This window comes from Diospyros lotus, chromosome 1, assembly GCF_014633365.1.
Source record: "Diospyros lotus cultivar Yz01 chromosome 1, ASM1463336v1, whole genome shotgun sequence".
NCBI lineage: Eukaryota > Viridiplantae > Streptophyta > Magnoliopsida > Ericales > Ebenaceae > Diospyros > Diospyros lotus.
The window spans coordinates 29,312,618-29,334,157 of NC_068338.1; the positions used below are offsets into that span (position 1 = coordinate 29,312,618).

The window sequence follows — 21,540 nt, forward strand, 5'->3', positions numbered from 1 at the left end:
TTTCATACCCATCCGTGGCAAGGATCAGCTGAATATATAGCTGGATTCCTTGCCCATGTGCGGCTAACCGCATATAGCTAGGGAATGTACAACCCGCCTAAGCAGCAATAAACTTGTACCCCCCTTACAGCATATACTACTGCCTATATTGCTAATAGCTATTTCTCCCTGCCTATTACATTTAATTACTCTATCTCCTTCTCCTTGCTACGTGGATCATGACACCATCGAGCCCCAGTAATGTTTTTAACCCTAGAAAGCCCCCACACAACACTATGAATCAAGGAAAACAGGTAAGATGAAGTACAAAATTGTCTAGGATAAGTATTTCGAATATGTTTAGAGAATTGACAAACTTCAAATTGCAACATATGAGGATCTTGATTCTCAAATAATGAGGGAAATAATATTCGAAGATAAACAAAATTTGGATGTCCAAGTCTATAGTGCCATAACATAATTGCACTATTATTGTTAGAATGAAAATTAGAGAGACAACCAGATGGTCTAGAGGAGGAACACTTTCTTATACCAAGTTTATTGCTGGAAGTAGTACCTTGAAGGATATATAGTCCCAAACATGCCTTAGCACTGCCAATCGTCTTCCCCGAAATCCGATCTTGAAATTCATATTGATTTTGTGAGAATTTAACCATACAATTATGATCAGCTGACAGTTTACTAATTGATAATAGGTTGCAATCTAAATTTGGCACCAAAAGTACTGAATGTAAGGTTAGATTTGTAGATATAGCCACTGAACCTACTCCAACAACCTGTGATAGTGATCTGTCAGCAATTTTTACCACCCAATCTTGTTGGTAGGGTTGAAATTCAGTTAGAAGGTTGGTATTTCCAATCATATGATCCGAAACCCCTGAATCAACAACCCAAACAACAGAAAAATCACCCTTAGCAGTCAAGGCATGGAGGGAGTTACCTTTATGAGCTATAGAATTAGATGCCAAAGTAGGAGACTGAGTAATCTGAGATCTGCCAAACATATTTTGAAGCCACTCCATTTGTTCTTTGCTGAAAACATTGGCTGATGGAGTTACTGTGGTTTCTTCGGTAGAGGCTAAGGTTCCTTTAATCCTTCTTTCATGGGCCGACTTTCAATCAGGTGGCTTTCCATGAATTTCCCAGCAAGTATCTTTGTTGTGTCCTGTCTTGTGACAATGATCACACCAAGGACACCCCTTTTTCTGTTTAAATGAAGCTTGATGGTTCCCTCGGGTGATTAAGGCCGATTGCTCCAAGGCTGGATTGGTGTTTTTCAACATGACTTTCATCCGGCTTTCCTCCCTTCATATTTCTGCAAACGCCTCTCTAAGACTAGGCAAAGGCTTTGTACCAAGAATTCTTCCTCTTACTCCATTTAGGTTTTTATTCAAATCTATAAAAACTTGTATAGTCTCTTCTTTTCCACAATCTGCCTGTATCTTGCTGAATCATCTGTACACTTCCATTGGATAGTATCATACTTATCCAATTGAAGCCAAAACTTGTTTAGGGAGTTAAAGTACTGTGTAACATGAGAATTTCCTTGTTTTAGATCATCAATCATGCTCTCTATCTCAAATAATTCAAAAGTATTCTCAATATGAGAGTGTCTTTCCTTAGCAGCCTCCCAAATTTCTTGTGCAGAGTCATAAAGAAGGAAATTTTCACCTATTTCGGTTGTCATAGAGTTGATGAGCCAAGACATCACCATGTTATTTTTAGACTTCCAAGCCTTGAACCTGGTTCTGTTTCTCCCAGTTTTGTTATGCTTCCAATCAAGTAGTCATCCTTTCCCTTGCCGCATATGAACATCAACACTGATTGTGACCATTGGAGATAGTTTTGACCATTAAGTTTGTGTCATGTAATGGTGAACATGTTATTGTTGTCCGTGGATACAGGATTGCTGTTTGGTAGGGGTATAATCTCGGAGGATTGGCTGGAGGTTTGGCTGCTGTTTCTGCCTGCCATTGTGAGTACCGGCGAGTCTGCTGTTCTGGATAGAGGGAGGTTGGATCACAGCTTTTGATCCTTTAGGGTTAAATAATCAGGAGGAAAAATAATCCTGCTCTGATACCATGAAGAAAATATTTGAGAGAAAAGAGAAACTTATATTTTTCTCTAGGCAAAAGGGTTTATAAATACATGAATATAAGACACCTACTCCCTATAGAAGTCTGCTCTATTTACAAGATACTTAAACTATTTACAATACAAACTATCTCTATTTTTTAGGAATACAATTTTAGACTTAATCATATTCAAATTAACTTATCTTTTTCTCCTTTTATCTCTTTATCCTTCCTATAAATTCACCTTCCTTATCTTTAGCATCGGCAGCTTCTATATTTCCACAATTTTACTTAATCATAGGGTTACATTAGTGAATACCTGAATTTTTTCTTAGGAAATTACATCAATGTCTCTCCTGGACAGTTCTTGAAATCCACTGAGCATTTAGGTATCCAGTTTGGTGGCTGCTGAAGAACTAGTTGGTTGGTGCAATTAGCGTTTCAATAAGACCTACACAACAACAACAATCACAAGCCTTAATCCCACTAGGTGGGGCATTTCAAGGAGACAATTTCTGTCAATTTGTCTATTTGTTTTCATGTTATAATGAATGATTCTTCTGTCTTGCCTTTACAACCACACACAAAAAGGAAAAAGAAAAAGACAAAAGGTATGAGAGTTTGTATATAATCAAGTGGTGTCAAGGTGACATCAATGGCATCAATGGTGTACTCAAGTTACTTAACAAGCATTGTCAAATTAGTTGTTATGTCACTACAATAGTTTTGGCTGATGGTATAAAAAAAACATATCTATATAATTGATAGATTATAAGCTGATAATTTACAAAACGATGATTTATAGTAATTATCTAGCATCCTTCGGTAATTTTAGACAAATCTGGATTGTTTGTCTGGACATTCCTTCTCAATCTGCATTATTTTTCAAAGTGATCAGAGTGCAACATGCTTGTGTTGTATGGAGTAATCTTGGGATTTAGTCTGACAAATAGAAGTTTTTATACTTTTTATATGAACTCAGTGTTAAAGTACTGCTTTTAAGAATTTACTGGGAAGTATGTGATGAATTATTACATGTCCTATCAGTCAATAGAAAGAGTTCAGTGTATGGATGCCATTTATTAGACCATGTTTTTCAGTGCAATGGTCCTTCTAGGTCTTTTTGTGTGTTGTGAATATGTGCATAACAAGCATGCATGCTGCTGCTATTTCCTTTTGCATTTCTTTCATGAATGCATGCTGCTGCTGTTTTTCTTTGCATTTCTTTCATGAATGCATGCTGCTGCTGTTTCTTTTTGCATTTCTTTCATGAACTCTGCTCCTATGCAAAATTAAAAAAATATTATTAGAAGATTTTAGCTGTTCTTCTCCAATGGAAATCAACTTTGGGCTTGTTAGTTTCTGTTTCCATATCTTTTGTTAATGCCAATCTTTCTTTGCAGTAGATTTAATTGTGGTTTGAAAGGAGTGGGAAACATTTCCACTTTTAATTTATGAAAAAGAAGTCTAGTTTATTTGGAAGTCTCAATTGAATGGGGGATATGTGTGTCTGTTAGGGCCTCAGCTTTAGTATACTAATCTTCTTTGTACCTTTGTTCTTATTGCATCTCAGGGATGGTGAAAAAAGCTACAGGTATGCTGGGGATCTTTCATGATCGTTCTAAGATTATTGATGATAGTTTAGAAGAATGCAGATCAGCTATTTCTCACACGAAAGAGTCCAATGCATCCATTAATATGGCTCCTTTATTAAACCCGGATAAGATCCTCTCCCTTTTCAAGAAGATGATTGATGAGGTAAGCATATTTATTGGGGATTTTTTGGGCTCTTAAGTTCAATCTTCATATGGGGTTTCCTTTTGTGTTTTTGTGAGTTGTGCATACTTGAAAGAAAAAAAAAAAAAGAAAAACTCTTAAGAATGTTCCTTGATAGTTGGTTACTTCAGTCCTTTTACTTGCTTTTCTTGTTTACATTATTCTCATTAACTTGTGCTACAGGACTGTGAATTACTGTACTTGAGTGATAGACCTGAGAACCTTCTTGTTACAAGTATTGCAGTCCCACCTTTGGCTATTCGACCCTCTGTCTTTGTGGATGGCGGAACACAGAGGTTATCACAAAATTAATATTCAAGCTTTTCTTTCTTTTCAATACCCATCCATTTTTCCTCTTATTTTTTCATTTTCATCTTTTTTGTCTCTGCTATTAGATAAACATGCTCTTGGTTTATAACTTTTAGGATAACATTTCATTTGCAGTGCTATGAATATTTCAATGTTCATAAATATCTGTTTTGTTCCTTGTTGTAGCAATGAAAGTGACATCACTGAGAGGTTAAAACGAATTATTCAGGCAAATGCAAGCCTTCAGCAAGAATTATTAGAAACAAGCTCCACTTCCAAAAGTCTGGTATGACATCACTTTGAGGTTTTTGGATTTTTTTTTTTTTAATTTGTGTTCATTGGTGTCATAGTTATTAGTTTTATCTTCTGCAGTTTTATACTATTGTTGCTTGATTTCTTGGGTTATTTCTCTGGATTGAACTTTGGAGTTTTCACCTTCCATGGTTTCAGAAGTTTGCATTAGGAAATGCATGGAGATTCATCTACTTGTGGGTGAACTAACACTACAGTTTAATGATCGTTTACAGAAGTCAATTTTCACATTGATTTTTGGATTAAAATAGAATGTTTCTTTACATTACACTCTGTGATACTAAAATTTGCTTCAAGTAATATTATTAAATTTAAACCTTTAAAAAACTTGTTTCTTGAAGAGAATGATAATTTGCTTTGAGTAAATATTATTAAATTTAAATATCTAAAAAACTTGTTTCTTGAATAGAAATATAATTTTTGATTGATGAACTCAGTATCTTCCTCAAGAACTGGTTAACTAAAGAGTGTTTACTTGGGGAATATTATTTAACCAAACTCTCAAAATGTTCATTCTTAATTTTTGCAATTATAAAAGTATAGACATGGTTGGGAATGGGCAAAAACCCAAAAAAAAGAAAAAATTTAACTATTCCTCACAGTTACTATGAGATAAGGATGCTAAGATGGATGTGTGGTCATGCAAGAAAAGATAAAATTAGAAATGAGATTATTCGCAAAAAGGTTAAGAGTGGTTCTTATTGAATATAAGATGTGTGAGACATGTTTAATATGATTTGATCATGTGAAAAGAAGACCTATAGAGGCTCCTATGAGGAGAGTGGATGGAATATAACAAGGTTGTAGCAAAAGAGTGAAAGGAAGACCAGACACACTTAGGTTTGATATAATTAAATGGGTTTTATAAAAGATAAGGTGATAGATAGAAATGAACGAAAAACTAGAATTCATATAGCTGACCCCATATAGTGGGATAAAGTCTCTTGTTTGTTGTCCTCACAATGACCATGAAACTCTCTTAACTCAATGATTCACATTTTAATTATTATTTGAGCTTTCACATTTTAGGAGAAACTTTGAAAATGTTTCCATGAATGTCTTTGAAACTCTAAAATATTAAAGAAGTACAAGTATCAAGAGGAGGACTCAAACACAACATAAGCTAAACAAGAACACCTTTCAAAATAGAAAAATTATCGCACATGGCATGAACATATCAAATACAAGCCCAAAAAAAAAAAAAAAATCAAACCTACAAATGATAAATATATATATAATTAAAAGTATTAATAATATTTACAAAAATTTTGGAACTATTTTTTAAATTAAAATGTTTTAGTGAGGGAGGAGCAATAGATGCAAATCTATGCTATTTTATTTCATAATTGATTTTGACTTATACTTTTAAATTTCTATAATTTCTATTTTTTTTTAACAAATGCTTTATGGACACAGTTTTCTAAGTGCCTGTAGAGTGTCCATTTGTAAAAAACTTAAAATTCATTGAATTTATTGTGTTCAGCATACATTTTGGAGTATTTGGTAAATGCATGGCCAACATGATACATTACCTTCATAAGAGTGTTCGTACTTCTCAGTTAAAATGTTACAGAGAGACTTCCTTGGAACTTGCATATAATTTTGATAGAACCATGTTACAAACAATTGTCACATTGTTTCTATCTCTTTCTCTCTCTCACCTTGAAAAACCTTTTCTCTTTCAATAAGACTATGAACCTGTTGAGGGCAAGCCTTGGTATCTACTGTATTGTTGCTCCCTTGTGAATAGAAGGTCACAGATTCGAGTTGTAGAAACAACTTCTTTATAAAGGAAGGGTAAGGCTATGTACAAAGATGACTCCCCTCCCCGACCTTCACAAAGTAGGAAGCCTCATACGCTAGAGACATCCCAAGAATATAAATTGTTATTCCATCTCAAAGTGGGAAGCTTTGTGCATTAGGAATTCCCGTTAACATGAATTGGTTTTGAAATTTCTAAATAATATATGTTCTTGGTACTTACTTGGTCATGTTACTATTTTGATGATATATATTATTATATCGTATTTAATCTCATATTACTTGTTTTTGTTTGATCACAATTTGCATTTCCTTACTTGTTAACTGATTACTACTAAATTATTAGTTAAGTGGGTTGAACATAATTCACAAATGATGTTTTTTGACCTGACTGTTGTGAGCCTTGTGCTGAAGGAGAAGGAACAAAGACTGTTAAAAGAAAAAAAGGATTGAGTACATCCCTATGCCATGTCTTTGTATATAATTCTTCAATATGCATGCTAATTAACGAATCAATGAATAATTTAGTTATATCTCTTTTTTAAGCAGGTTGTTTGTTTTTCCTTGTAATGGTTCAAGCCCTTTTGGCAGTGCTCTTCTTAATATATTGATTTTTATCAAATAGAACAAAAAATTATTGGACCATTCAAAATTGTGACAACTGAAGGATATAAGTGCAAGCAAAGTAAATGGGTTAAGTTGAGTGCCTCAAGAGTGATGGCATAACATGTTACTTTTTCAGAGTAAACAATATTTTGGTTTTTTGGTAATGATGGAAAGCTAAAAATTGCAAAGCAATCTTTGCAATTTTAAGAAAGGGAAAAAAAAGAAAAAGATTATCAAGGACTTCTTTTTCCTTTGGGGTGGGGGGAATTCTTGAGTAGGAGATCAAGCAATGAAAAATTGGTCCCCACGTCTGAAAATGACTCAAGTGACCGCTTTCTAGTCTCATGGCTGTTTGATATCATGACATATATCTTAAATATGTTACTAATTATTTTTTTTTGAAAGGTTTATGTGTGTAATATTGTTCAGGATGTCTGAATCAGAGTATTGGACCGTCTGTATATCTGCAGTTTTGGACCAAGCAGGATATGTTTCATGGAATTTTCCTAATATGTATACATGAATACACATTGATTTCTCTTAGAAAATTGAATCTGTTACTAGTTTTGTTAGAGAAAACCAAAATTATAATGAAAGTCAAGTCTCTTGCTAAGAGGCATGATGATGCTTCTTGAAGATAGTTGGGGCCTTCCACTGTGTAAGGGATCCAATAACTCTCTCTGGGATTCAACTTATCTCAGATTCAATCCCGTTCCCTCACGGTTTTGCACTAATCAGTTGAAACCAAGCAGTTCTCAACCTCATATCTATATGCCCATTCTATAATAGTATATACATCTATTCATTATGAATGTTATATTATTTGAAGGCAAATCTTTTGGACTTCGTAATTTGTGAATGTCTTTTGGGATGTTTTCTTAATTTATAATTGTCTTTTGAAGTTCCTAGTTAATGTATAACTTTTCAAGTTAATGTTTGTCTTTCAGGTGGCCAAGCATATTGGTTTCCTACTCATTAATTTAAACTAATGTACTTAGTTTAAATCTTTTTCTTAATTTAAATCATTTTCCTACACTTTCCGTATTGAATGTGTATGTTTTGTTGGCTTTTCCTTGAGTACCCATTCTGAAGAATTTGCTTGTTCAGCAGACATCTTTTTATTTGGTGTTATATCTCTACATGATCTTTGTTTAGGTTGGTTGGGCTGATCTGCAAATGGAGGTTGCACAGTACATAAATAGTGATGTACGTGGTGTCCCATTACATATGCAAGCGGCAAAGCCTTTGAGTGGTTTTGTACAACGTCTAAAAGGGAAGCAGGGACGCTTCCGGGGGAACTTGTCTGGGAAGCGTGTTGAGTATACTGGAAGGACTGTAATATCACCTGATCCTAATTTGAAAATTACTGAGGTTAGGCTTTGTACTGCAGCAAAAAGTTTTAAGCTGCCTGTTTTGCTTTCTTAACAGAATGATTGTGTCCAGGTTGCTATTCCAATATTAATGGCCCGAATTTTAACTTATCCAGAGCGTGTGTCTCATCACAACATAGAGAAGTTGAGACAGTGTGTCCGCAATGGCCCTGATAAATATCCGGGTGCTAGATTTGTTACTAAAACTGATGGCAGCTTGACGTAAGGGTTGGTGTCCCTGCATTTTTTCCCCCTTGTTCTCATTTACTTGATTTAAATTGAATGACCTGTTTTTATGCTACAGGACCTTGATGTTCTCTTCTGCAAGAAAGCACCTTGCTGATGATTTGAAATTTGGTTGCATAGTTCACCGTCATTTGGAAGATGGTGATGTTGTTCTTTTCAACAGACAGCCAAGTTTGCATCGGATGTCAATCATGTGCCATAGGGTGACTGTTGTTATGACTTAATGCACTAATTGGTCCTGTTATGTTGTTTCAATAATTAAAATTTATCTTTTCATGTAGGCGAGGATAATGCCTTGGCGTACATTGAGATTCAATGAATCTGTTTGCAATCCATATAATGCTGATTTTGATGGGGATGAGATGAATATGCATGTCCCACAAACAGAAGAGGCTCGCACAGAGGCACTTATGCTGATGGGGGTAATATATCTTAGTTCCAATTTTTTTCCATATCTGTGGCTCTGCACGCTGATCATGTTTCCGGATTTTTTGTTTTTGTTATTAACAAATAAATGTTTCATTACTTGTCTACATCTATTTGTTGTACTTCTGGGAAGATGTTCTTGATTTAAATGTTTTGACTGTTAATTAATTATGGTGTTGTGAAATTTATCTTTTTCATGTTTGTCTGCTACTGCAGTTTCCTGGATCTATTTATTTGTTTGTGCAATGTATCTTCTTCATTTTGTTGATTATTTTTTTTTTCCTTTGGGTTTGAGTTGTGGAAGAAGCCTCTTTGCAAAAGCAAGGGTAAGGGTGCATACAAAGCAACCTTCTCTTGACCCTTGCAATTAGGAAAGCCTCATGCACCATGGATGCCCTTTCTCATGTGATAATTTACTCAAGGAAATGTAACTAACTTAAAAGGCAATAATAGAAAGGGAGAAGAAATAAGTTTTTGATGCCATTTTTAATTACAACCAGTTTTTTCTTGAGGATTATATCCTTTTTCTCTTGATATGGAGGTGGAGTGTCAAGTCCTGCTTGCAAGTTGCATGTGGGGCCTCTCTCACTGGGAACATTGTTTTTCTGAATTTGGATTTTGGTCATTGTGATGCCTAGCTGTTGTGAAAAGTTATAAATATACTTTACATGCTTTTTCTTTATATATTAATGTATATTGGTTTAGGGGATGACCTGCTGTTCCACATATTATGAAAATTCAAGCATTTTGTCTAGCTTTCTATTTCTTAAATCTTAATATACAGGTGCCTTTACAACTTTGTATTTAGTATAATGGCGGTTCTGTTTTAGTACTTTGTTCATGTTTTACTTATGCAGAAGTTTCCTTTTGTAATAAAAAATTTTAGCATCTATATGCTTAAATTTTGAAGAGATAAAACTTTAAGTTTAGTGTGTGGGGGGTTCTGTTTTCAGATTTGGGTTCCTTCGTGTCTCTTGGTCGTCCCAGTTTATCTCCTTGTTAGTTTTGTTAATTTTCTTATTCTTGATGTTCTTGATCTTGATCTATTGTGGCATTGTTCGTTGGTAGTCTTCTTTGTTGTGCAAACCCTAATTCCTCTTATCTATAAAATCAAGTCCCTTTTGTCCAAAACCCTCCCTCGACCAAACACCCTATGGCAATATGCTATTGTTATGCCGGCTTCAACCTGTTGTTGGTCAACAACCATGGATGAGGCCAACATTCCCCACATGAACCACCATGTCAAGCCCTCAGGTTGAGGGCTGGTCAATTGAGGGAATTCAGTTTAATTCCAAGAAAGAAGAATTGAATTTTAGGGAGAAACAAATAGAATGAAAAGAAGGGAGACATAGAGAACGAGAAAGAATGAGAGAGGGAGAAAGAAAGATAGACGAGAGACAAGAGTGTCACTTATGTTATTCGATAATCCCCTTTCCCCATTCTCGGTTACACATATAGCCTTCCTCACAACAGAAGAGGTTAGGTTGTTGTATTGTTCTAACTCCTTAAGCGCCTAGTTAACAGATACAACTGTATTTATTGATAATTCCCCTTTCTACCCCTGGGAGCGTGACACACTAAGCTCACAAATTGCTCGTGGCTAGACTTGGTTCTTATTGGTTTGAGTCCAGTCAAACTTTGAGTTTTAGTTGACCGAGCTCGAGCCATAAGAATTGGTTCATCTTGAGCGAAGCTACAAGCCAATCAAATTTCAATCAAGTCGAGTTGGACTTGAGGTTTAGCTCGGCTCGTTGCCAGTCCTAAAAGCCATCATCTGGTATTTTGTTTGTATAGGAGATAGTGAGTGAATAAGAGCTCTTTTGCGTGTAATGTGAAGGCTTAGCCTAGTCCCAAGGAAAGCAATTGACATATATTATATGAAGAAAAATGTTGCATAAATTTCTAAGGATTTTAAGCTGCCTTTGATTCTTTGTTCTTGACTTGATTTGTCAAAATATGTAAATAAATCAAATAAAATAAAAAGGAGAAACTTAAAATCATCAAGAGCTTCCTCATTTTTGTGTCCACATTCCTTGTTTCACCATTGGTGGCTAGAGTTCTGGGCATTCCCTGGAAATATAAGATATCTATTGGTATGCTGGCAGTGAAAATAGGCAAAAGGTGGAAGAAATCTTGGGCTTTACAATCTTTGTGCTTGATGTGGATAACTTGACCAGAAAGAAATTGGATGCCTTTTTGATGGAGTTGGGGTGCTGGTCTACAATTTAAAAGTAACACATTGTCAATTTTGTCAAGCTAAACCTCATGTGATTAGTTTTTAGACTTCTTTTGGTTGTGTTGGCCTCCATTGGTGTTGGTAACTTGCCTTGTTATAGAATTATGGAAGGGCTGCATCCTGTTCCATGCATTCTTTATAATGTCTGTCAAAAATATGTAGTGAAAACCTTCACCCAGGCTTGCCCCCACTAAGAAATAACACTGCCCAACCCACCCACCAGAAAAAAGAAGGTTAAAAATGCAGTTCAAATTTGTGAAGAAGCCATATTTTTGTGGAGGCTGATTTCTAACTTATGTAATGTGTTGATAAGATAGGCAGTAAGGTCATGTTTTCATGCTGTAGAGTTGGATTTCACAATATTAACTATGTCACTGAACACAATTATATCAATTATTTTCATTCACCACCATCTCATGAAACTTTTTCGTGTAAAGATGGTTTTAGAACTTTTTCTCATCATTCCCTTGCTGGAGGGTTGCATTAGAAGGGCATCTGGCATACAATTTTGCCACATTGTTCTTTTGTATGGATTTGTATTGTCAATGTGACATTTAAAAGTCAATTGGCATTATGAATGTCACACCACTAATCCTAACTTGGTTAGGATAAGGTGTAGTTGATGATAATGATGATTATGCAATTGCACTTTGAATGCATGAGCCTCTTATGTTTTCTGTGTTAAAACACACTTTTCACATTTGGAAGATGGACTTCTTCACTAGGAGGTCAGCATCCCTAGATTGTGTTTAGGGTGATTATAATTTTCTTGTTTTTGGTTTTATTTGTTGTTTATATCTCAAAACTGATTCTGTGTCTAGATTCTCTACTTTGTTGGTTGGATGTGTTGTCTAGCTTTTTGCCTGATTTTTATTCCTAAATATGACTTGACTATTTGTTTTTTATATCTTGACAAAGTATAGCTATTTCTCTATATCACATAACCCTGTTGGTTGACATACTTTCAGTGGCTTAATCATTAAGCTATTTATGTGCCCCACCCTTTGGGTATGGTACAGGACAGGGTTCTCTTGACCCCTCCTCTCCAAGAGGAACCTGTCCTTGGCCTTGCTCTGCTCCTGATATTATACGGAAAAATTGCTACAAAGGGTGGGAAGCCAAATAGTGGGCAAAGAGCCCCCTTCTTTTCATGCAAAAGAAGTCTGTCATTTTACTATTTTCATCTTTATATCCTTAAATATAGCAGTTATAGTTGTTAAAGGCGCGTCTAGGTGCAAGGCGCCAGTTTGGCGCCTCGCCTAGGCCGAGGTGAGGCAATTTTAGTGAGGCCCTCGCCTTGCACGGTGAGATGCCAAGGCGAGAGGCGCGCCTCAAGAAACCTAGGTTATAATTAAAACTTGTGTTAGAGTAACTCACAGCTCTCCACTTATTTTCTCAACTCAACCAGCTCACTATCAAACCCAAGAATGCACCGATAGAAGAAACACACAAAGATATAACACAACCAAAAACACACAGCAAGAAACAATCAAAGATTTATCCTGGTTCGGTCTTGAAAACTAGACCTACATCCAGACTGCTAGGCACCAATCCAATCCACTATCTTGAAACATCCAAGGGGTGATTACAACGAGAATTGAATCCCCTCCCGCCCATATACACTAAAAGCTATAGGGATTCTAGAGAATACAAGCTACAAACCAGCCACTCCCTACCTCTCGCACTCAATCTCGAAATCAAGACAGAAATTCGGAAGCTATACTTCACAAATATAGGCACACTAAAACTCTCTCTGCCGATACTCCTATCCACGACCCCTATTTATAGGATATAGTGATATAGAACAGTGTCGTGAACAGTAGCGGTGAACAGTGCGTCGGTGAACAATACGATGAACAGTGCTGTGACCAGTAGTGGTGAACGGTGTCGTGAACAGTACAATGAACAGTGCACAGGGACAAAACAGTAATTACAACATAATTCTATTTTAGATTATGTCTATTTTAGTCTTTTTTCATGTTAGGGTTTGCTATTATAATTGCTTGTTGCTAGGGTAGTATTTAAAGTCTTTTTCTTTTCTCTTAGTGGCAGTTTTTCTAATAGAATTCTGGAAATTTCTTTAAACTTTCTGGTGGAATCTAGTTCCCTTTGATTTTTTAGAGATTTCCCTTGAAATCTTTTCTTCTTGCTGCGTCAAGTGGTATCAGAGCACGGTTTCTCCGTCTCCATATCGTTGACTGCTATCTTTCTCCATCAAATTGACCATGGGTGATGAGATTGCTGCCATGAAGGCTGAAATTAATGCCCAAAACCAACGGATTGACAATCTGTCCACACAACTTGGAGAGATTCGCCAATTGCTGTTGTAGGTTGTTGGAAATAGCGGAGGAAACGACATTGGAAACCCTCCACCAGCCAACATTGGCAATCCGCAGCGTCCTAACCAAAGGAATCATCGCGATATAAATGCCCATGGTGAGAGACAACGAGGAAACAATAGGCGGCCTACAATTGAAGACAGTGAATCAGATTCCGGAGAGAATTTTGAGGATCCGCCTCAATACCACAATCGTCAACACCAACACCGAGGCACCTGTGACGACTATAGGATTAAGGCGGATATCCCTCATTTCTCGGGAAACTTGAGGATTGAAGAGTTTTTTGACTGGATGGTGGAAGTTGAGCGATTTGTGGAGATTATGGAGGTCCCTGAGGAGAAAATCGTTAAAATGGTAGCTTTTCGTTTGAAATCTGCAGCTGCTGTTTGGTGGGATCAGTTGCAGAAAACTTGCCAGAGACAGGGAAAGAATAGGGTTCGAACCTGGAGGAAGATGAAACAACTTATGATGGATCAGTTTTTACTCGCTGACTATGAGCAGATTTTATATCGCATGTATTTGGGATGCACACAGGGCAACCGATCAATGTCAGACTACACCCATGAGTTCATGAAACTAGCCGAGCGCAACAATTTGACCGAATCTGAAAATCAGAAAGTAGCTAGGTATATTAATGGACTGAAAATTGCTTTACAAGATAAAATTGGGTTACAGAATCTTTGGACTTTATAGGAAGCCATTAACATGGCATTAAAGGCTGAGATGATTGGAGTTGAGAGAGCGGCAAGCAACTATCGTAGGGCTGCCACACCTATTGAACAACCACTAAACAGTGCTATTGACAAAGGAAAAACGACTGCTAGCTCATCTAGTTCCTAGAACAAGGCTAATATAGAAGGAGGCAACACCAAATTTGCTAATAGAGGAACAGGGCGAGTTCCACCTCAAAGGGAGAATCCGTATGCCAGACCTTCAGTTGATATTTGCTACAAGTGTCAAAAATCTGGACATCGCACCAATAATTGTCCAGAACGAAGACAAGCTAACTTGGTGGAGCGTGAGGTGTTTTCAGAGGTAGAAGAAAAAGTGGCGGATGAAGGTGATTATGATGGAGTAGAGTTTGCTGTTGAGGAAGGATTGGAGAGACTAAACTTGGTGCTGCAACGAGTCCTCTTGTCACCAAAAGAAGAGGGACAGAGACATAACATATTCCGTTCGCTTTGTTCCATTAAGAATAAAGTGTGCGAAGTGATTGTGGATAATGGAAGCTGTGAGAACTTTGTATCAAAGAAATTAGTAAGTATGTTACAGCTACCAACTGAGAACCATCCCAATCCATATTCCCTTGGTTGGGTGAAGAGGGGGCCTTCTGTTCAGGTTACTGAGACGTGTAAAGTACCGCTCTCCATTGGAAAACGTTATAAGGATGAGGTGATATGTGATGTCATTGACATGGATGCATGCCATATTCTTTTGGGTCGCCCTTGGCAGTTTGATGTTGACTCTACTTTCCGGAGACGTGACAATGTGGTGTTATTTATGTGGGACAGCTATAAGATCGCTATGGCTCCTCTCAAATAGACGGGAAGTGCGAACAAACAAAGGTCAGAAAGTTTTCTTACTCTCACAAGCAGCGAACAAGAAATTGTGAATTTAGCAAGGCACTTTGACTGCGTCTGCCCAATAGTGATCAAAGGGCTTATGGTGGTTGGGAAGGAAGGAGACATGGTTCCAGTTGAAGTACAACAAATATTAAATGATTTTTAGGTTTTGATTTCAGATGAGCTCTCAAATGAATTGCCTCCTATGCGAGATATCCAGCACCAGATTGACCTCATGCCAGGAGCAAGCCTTCCAAATTTGCCTCACTACAGAATGAGTCCGAAAGAAAATGAAATTTTGAGAGAGCATATTGAAAACTTATTGAAGAAGGGGTTTATTAGAGAGAGCATGAGTCCTTGTGCAGTCCCCGTTTTGTTGGTGCCTAAGAAATGAGGGACTTGGCGCATGTGTGTTGATAGTCGCGCCATCAATAAAATAACTGTGAAGTACAAGTTTCCTATTCCACGACTTGAAGACATTCTGGATGTACTTTCGGGGTCTAGTATGTTTACAAAGATAGACCTTCGTAGCGGCTACCACCAAATTCGAATCAAGCTCGGGGACGAGTGGAAGACTGCATTCAAAAGTAAGGAGGGGCTCTACGAATGGTTGGTAATGCCCTTTGGGTTGACCAACGCTCCTAGCACCTTCATGAGATTAATGAACCAAGTACTTAGACCTTTCATTGGCTCTTTTGTTGTTGTGTATTTCGACGATATTCTCATTTATAGCAAGAACAAAGGAGAGCATCTCACCCATTTGAGACAAGTCCTGGACGTGTTGAAAGAAAATCAGCTTTACATCAACCTGAAGAAGTGCATGTTCTGCACCAATAAACTCCTATTCTTGGGCTATGTGGTTGGTGAGGATGGTATACATGTGGATGAGGAGAAGACAAAAGCAATCCGAGATTGGCCGACTCCAAAATCAGTGTCCGATGTGAGAAGCTTCCATGGCTTAGCCACTTTCTATAGGCGATTTGTACGACATTTCAGCACCATAGTGGCACCACTCACTGAATGTCTGAAGAAAGGAAGATTCAGTTGGGGAGAGGACCAAGATAAGAGCTTCGCCCTCATCAAGGAAAAGTTGTGCACTGCCCCAGTACTAGCCTTGCCAAGTTTTGACAAGGTATTCGAGGTTGAATGTAATGCCAGTGGTGTAGGTGTTGGAGCAGTACTCTCTCAAGAAAAGAGACCTGCGGCTTTCTTTTCTGAAAAATTGAGTGAGGCCAAACAAAAATGGAGCACTTATGATCAAGAATTCTATGCAGTTGTGAGAGCCTTGAAGCAATGGGAACACTACCTTGTGCAGAAGGAATTTGTGTTGTTCACTGATCACCAAGCCTTAAAGTTTATTAACAGCCAGAAGCATGTCAATAAGATGCATGCTAGGTGGGTAGCTTTTCTACAAAAATTTCCTTTTATGCTCAAACACAAATCTGGGAGTTCGAATCAAGTTGCTGATGCCCTTAGCCGAAGAGCCTCCCTATTAATCACACTTTCCCAGGAAATTGTGGGATTTGAATGCTTAAAGGAGTTGTATAGAGGTGATGATCATTTTGGGCAAATTTGGAGCAAGTGTGTGAATCACGAGCCTATGGCAGATTTCCATATCAACGATGGGTATTTGTTTAAGGGCAAACAACTTTGTATTCCTACCTCTTCCTTGCGTGAGAAGTTGATTCGGGACCTACATGGTGGAGGTTTGAGCGGACATTTGGGGCGTGACAAAACCATAGCTACTTTGGAGGAACGATATTACCTGGCCTCAATTGAAGAGGGATGTTGGCAGCATGGTCCGAAAATGTTATACGTGCCAAACGGCGAAGGGTCAGGCCCAAAATACAGGATTGTACATGCCACTTCCCGTTCCCAAAGGCATATGGCAAGATCTCGCAATGGATTTCGTGTTGGGATTACCACGGACTCAAAGAGGAGTTGACTCAGTATTTGTGGTAGTCGATAGATTTTCCAAGATGGCTCACTTCATCGCTTGTCGGAAAACTTTTGATGCCTCGAATGTAGCCAAACTGTTTTTCAGGGAGGTTGTTCGCTTGCATGGGGTTCCCAAATCCATTACTTCTGACAGAGATACAAAGTTTTGGGGGCACTTTTGGATTACATTATGGAAATTGTTTGGGACGCAATTAAATAGAAGCAGCACTGGCCATCCTCAAACAGATGGACAGACAGAGGTCACAAATCGTACACTTGAGAATATGATTCGAAGTGTGTGGAGACAAACCAAAACAGTGGGATTATGCATTAGCTCAAATTGAGTTCGCATATAACAGTGCAGTTCACACAGCTACAGGTAGATCTCTATTTGCTATCGTTTATACCGAAGTTCCCCATCATGTTGTTGATTTGGCAAAGCTACCTAAGGGTAAGAGTACGAATAAAGCTGCTGAACAGTTGGATGAAGAAGTGGTTTCTATTCGTGATGAGGTAAGACAAAAGTTGGAAAAGACTAATGCAAAGTATAAGACAGCGGTCGATTCTCACCGTCGAAATAAGCAGTTTCAGGAGGGCGATTCAGTGATGGTGTTCTTGAGGAAAGAGAGGTTTCCCGCTGGTACCTACAACAAGCTGAAGCCTCGAAAATATGGTCCTTTCAAGGTGTTTAAGCGGATTAATGACAATGCCTATATCCTTGATTTGCCAGCCTCCATGGGAATTTCTAGTACCTTCAATGTGACAGACTTGTATGAGTACCATGAAGATTTCGAACCCCTCTATCCAGAATATAACTCGGGGTCGAGTTCCTCGGAGGTGGAAGGGATTGATATAGAACAGTGTCGTGAACAGTAGCGGTGAACAGTGGCGGTGAACATTGTCGTGAACAGTACAATGAACAGTGCACAGGGACATAACAGTAATTACAACATAATTCTATTTTAGATTATGTCTATTTTAGTCTTTTTTCACGTTAGGGTTTGCTATTATGATTGTTTGTTGCTAGGGTAGTATTTAAAGTCTTTTTCTTTTCTCTTAGTGGCAGTTTTTCTAATAGAATTCTGAAAATTTCTTTAAACTTTCTAGTGGAATCCAGTTCCCTTTGATTTCTTAGAGATTTCGCTTGAAATCTTTTCTTCTTGCTGCGTCATATAGGGACGCGGAGTACAAGATAGAAACAAAACTAACTAACTGACCAACTGCCTAACTAATTTAACTAATCTAAGAGACAACTGCCCCCTTCTAGAAACAAACCTTCTAGAAGAGCAATTTATTCTAACGCTAAAACAGAAATGACTATGCAGCAGAACATAAATTACATGAATACATTTAATCTAATCTAATACAAATGACACAACAACTTGGGTAGCCCAATTCGCTCCTCACTCCATCTTCCTCCTGACTCCAGCCGTGCCTGCATCCTCTCTTCCTCTCCTCTTCAGCCTCCCCTCTTCTCAGTTTCAACATGTATACATTACAACATATTTACATTTTTTTAGTTTAAGTAAATGTCCACATTTTCTTTAATTTATATTTTACATTCCATTTACTTTAATACATAAATGTAAATAAGAAAGTACCCCCCATTTGGATTCAATAAAAATATTTAAAAAATCAAAATCTATAACAATAAGAAAATAGAATTTTAGTTTTAGTACAAAATCGGGATTTAGCGATTTTACCACCCCCAAAATACATACCTACTATTTATTGAAAAATTCATTAAAAATTATTTTAACAACAATGAATATTAGCTATCAAAATATCAGGAGATAATTTTTCAAAATAAAACATTTTCTAATATGTCTCCTTATAATGCGCTAATCTTCCAAACTTAGAAAAATAACATTTTTCAAAATGAAAACATTTTCTTGATTGTGGACTTGTAGTGTTTATTGATTGTGGAGAGCACTAAAGCTTGTCCAAAATGTCCTCCATCAGCAAAACAAGAGATTGGAGAGTACATGCAAAAAAAGAAGAATAACAGGAATGAGCAAAATATGGCACCGTTAGATGATGATTTTCAATTTAGTGAAGGGTATGATGATGATGATGAGGAGTTGCCTAAGTAAAAAAAGACCCCATGTATCTACCCAATGTATTAAACAAACTTGATCACAATAGGGTTCAACTTCGGCTTCAACTTCAAAGCGGTCAGTAACTCAGGTGATTGAAGAGGAGGAGGAAAGTGAGATAGAGACCGAAGATGATGGAGACGTGGAAAAGGGAGAAGAATTGGGACAAGAAGAAGATGATGAAGGGGTGATTGAAGGGGATGATGAAGATATTGACCTTGATGTTGATGATCTCCTTGATGATGATTGATTAAAACTTCTTTATTGATTGTGGACTTGTAGTGTTTATATGTTTGTTTAAAACTTTACATGATGATTGATACTTGTTTGAGTTTGAGACTTTAAGTTTGAACTTTGATGATATTTCTAGTTTAGAATTTGCATGATGAATGAATCAACTTTGATGTTGTTAGTTTAGAATTTGAAGATAATGAATCATTAATGATATGCATGTGTTATTATTGATAATTTGATAGTTTTTTTATGATTTTACAAGATTTTGAGTTTTTTTTTCTAAAAGGTGCGCCTCACCTTGCAAAGGTGCGCCTCAGGCTCTAGGACCTTTTGTGCCTCTCTGCGCCTCGCGCCTTTCAGAACTATGAGCACAGCGGAAAAAGACGTTTTCATGTTGATTACTTAGATCTTCAAGATTCAAACAAACTGATAATAGCTGATAACGAATGCTACCTAATAACAAACAAAATGATAACTTTAAAAGAAGACAACAATAGGCTGCAAATATTTCATCCCCAACACATGTTCCAAAACAACTAAACTTATTAGTGGATTATGAATACACTGAAATCTACTTCACCTATAAAATGCCCCAAGAATTTCTTGCAACCATGAAACACTAGTACTGCCGTTGCAGTTCAATTCTCTAATATCTATCATCAAGAATTTCTAGCAACCAGAAACAATGATACTGCCATTGGAATTGAACTAACATTGATCATTGTTTATTTTCTGAAGGGGAAAGGGTAGGGGGCTATTTGGTGGCATATGATAAGGTTTCTACTTCCATATAAGTAACATGCTGTTTGTTTTCTTGAGTTGGTTCTGATATCTTTTCATTAAATTAGTCTTCTATGTGAAAATCAAAGATTAGAAAACAGAGGAAGAGAATAATAGAAAGAATGCCTCGATTAAGTTTCTCATTGAATGAATAACAAAACATAAGATAGCCAGTCTTTATACTCAACTATTAACAAAGAAGCCGAGCCTTACTAACAAATATGATAACAAACTTAGCAACATAGATACATCATTAAACTGAATAAACAACAGCAACACAAATACTATCTACTGTTGTTTTCTTCAACATTTCCCCTCAGTTTAGACCTCCCTTCAAACTTGGAACTCCTGTGCTTCTTTATGATATCCGAGTCTCCAACAAATTGTGACTTTATAGGGGAGAATTGCAGACCAATCTTGTTACATAGAAAATGCAAATGGACACTTGGTAAAAATGTCAATCACCTATTGTAAAGTAGGCATACATCTAATCTCAACCACACTTTTTTCAACCTTTTCTCGAACAAAATGCACATCTATTTCTATGTGTTTAGTGCGGGAATGAAAAACAAGGTTTTTTGCCATGCTTTTGGCTTTTATATTGTCACACCACAAAATAGGAGTATGATGTAGAGGATATCCCAACTCAGAAAACAGGGATTGTAACCATAGTATTTCAGTAACTCCTTGAGCCATGTCATGTACCTAGGAGTTTAGGAGGGTCAATGCTATAATAGGAATACAATAAAGGGGGTAATCTTGTAATAGGTTTATAATAACTATTAGGATATATTGTTAGCAAGTGGTTAGATTGTTAGAAGGCAATGACGCCTATATAAGGCTGCTGTTAGGAATGTTAGGAATTTGTTGGTATGCTTGAATTGAAGAATGAATTTCAAACTCTATTCTCTCTTAATTCTCTCTCTTGGTTCTTCTCTTTCCTCCCCATTTCTCTTTGTTTAAGTTCTATATCTCCCTCCCTTTCTGCTCTCTCTTTCCTAAATCCCTCCAAATTCCTATCACAACCCTAGCCAAACCCTAGGGCTGTGACAAGCCATTGCTCAGTATTCTGCTTCACCAACAGATTGAGCCACAACCGACTGTTTCCTAGAACTCTAGGCTATCAAGTTTGAACCAAGGAACTCGAATTTTATTCAAAACATGTTTCAGTACATGAGAAGCAGGGTGCCCCAACCTGGCATGCCACCACTGTACAATATTATTTGAAGTAGTTTGTGCTACATCAACACTACTAGACAACAGCTTAGGAACAAAATGATTTTGTTGTTTACATTTGTGTAAAGAAGAAGAATTCATAACAACAACACTTGAAGACTTTGATGAAAAAGCAAGCTTGGACTCGGTCGGACCAAAAGCTGATGTCAATTGATATAAACCATCCTTAAGTATTCCTCGAAGTAACACTAACCCTGAATCCTTGTCCTTAATCACACATAAAGTAGAATTAAACTCA

General features: G+C 37.1%; 1 protein-coding gene across 2 annotated transcripts in view; it reads left to right on the forward strand.

Annotated features, from left to right (window-relative positions):
• The window catches only part of LOC127806224 (DNA-directed RNA polymerase III subunit 1), an 88,767-nt gene that overhangs the window by 37,812 nt on the left and 29,415 nt on the right, over positions 1 to 21,540 (forward strand). For both annotated transcript variants that reach the window (XM_052343379.1, XM_052343370.1), the window contains exons 5-11: positions 3,649 to 3,833; positions 4,035 to 4,147; positions 4,347 to 4,446; positions 7,995 to 8,210; positions 8,283 to 8,431; positions 8,514 to 8,658; positions 8,737 to 8,877. In XM_052343379.1, coding sequence (XP_052199339.1) covers positions 3,649 to 3,833; positions 4,035 to 4,147; positions 4,347 to 4,446; positions 7,995 to 8,210; positions 8,283 to 8,431; positions 8,514 to 8,658; positions 8,737 to 8,877 — 1,049 coding nt within the window. The remainder of the gene's footprint in view (positions 1 to 3,648; positions 3,834 to 4,034; positions 4,148 to 4,346; positions 4,447 to 7,994; positions 8,211 to 8,282; positions 8,432 to 8,513; positions 8,659 to 8,736; positions 8,878 to 21,540) is intronic.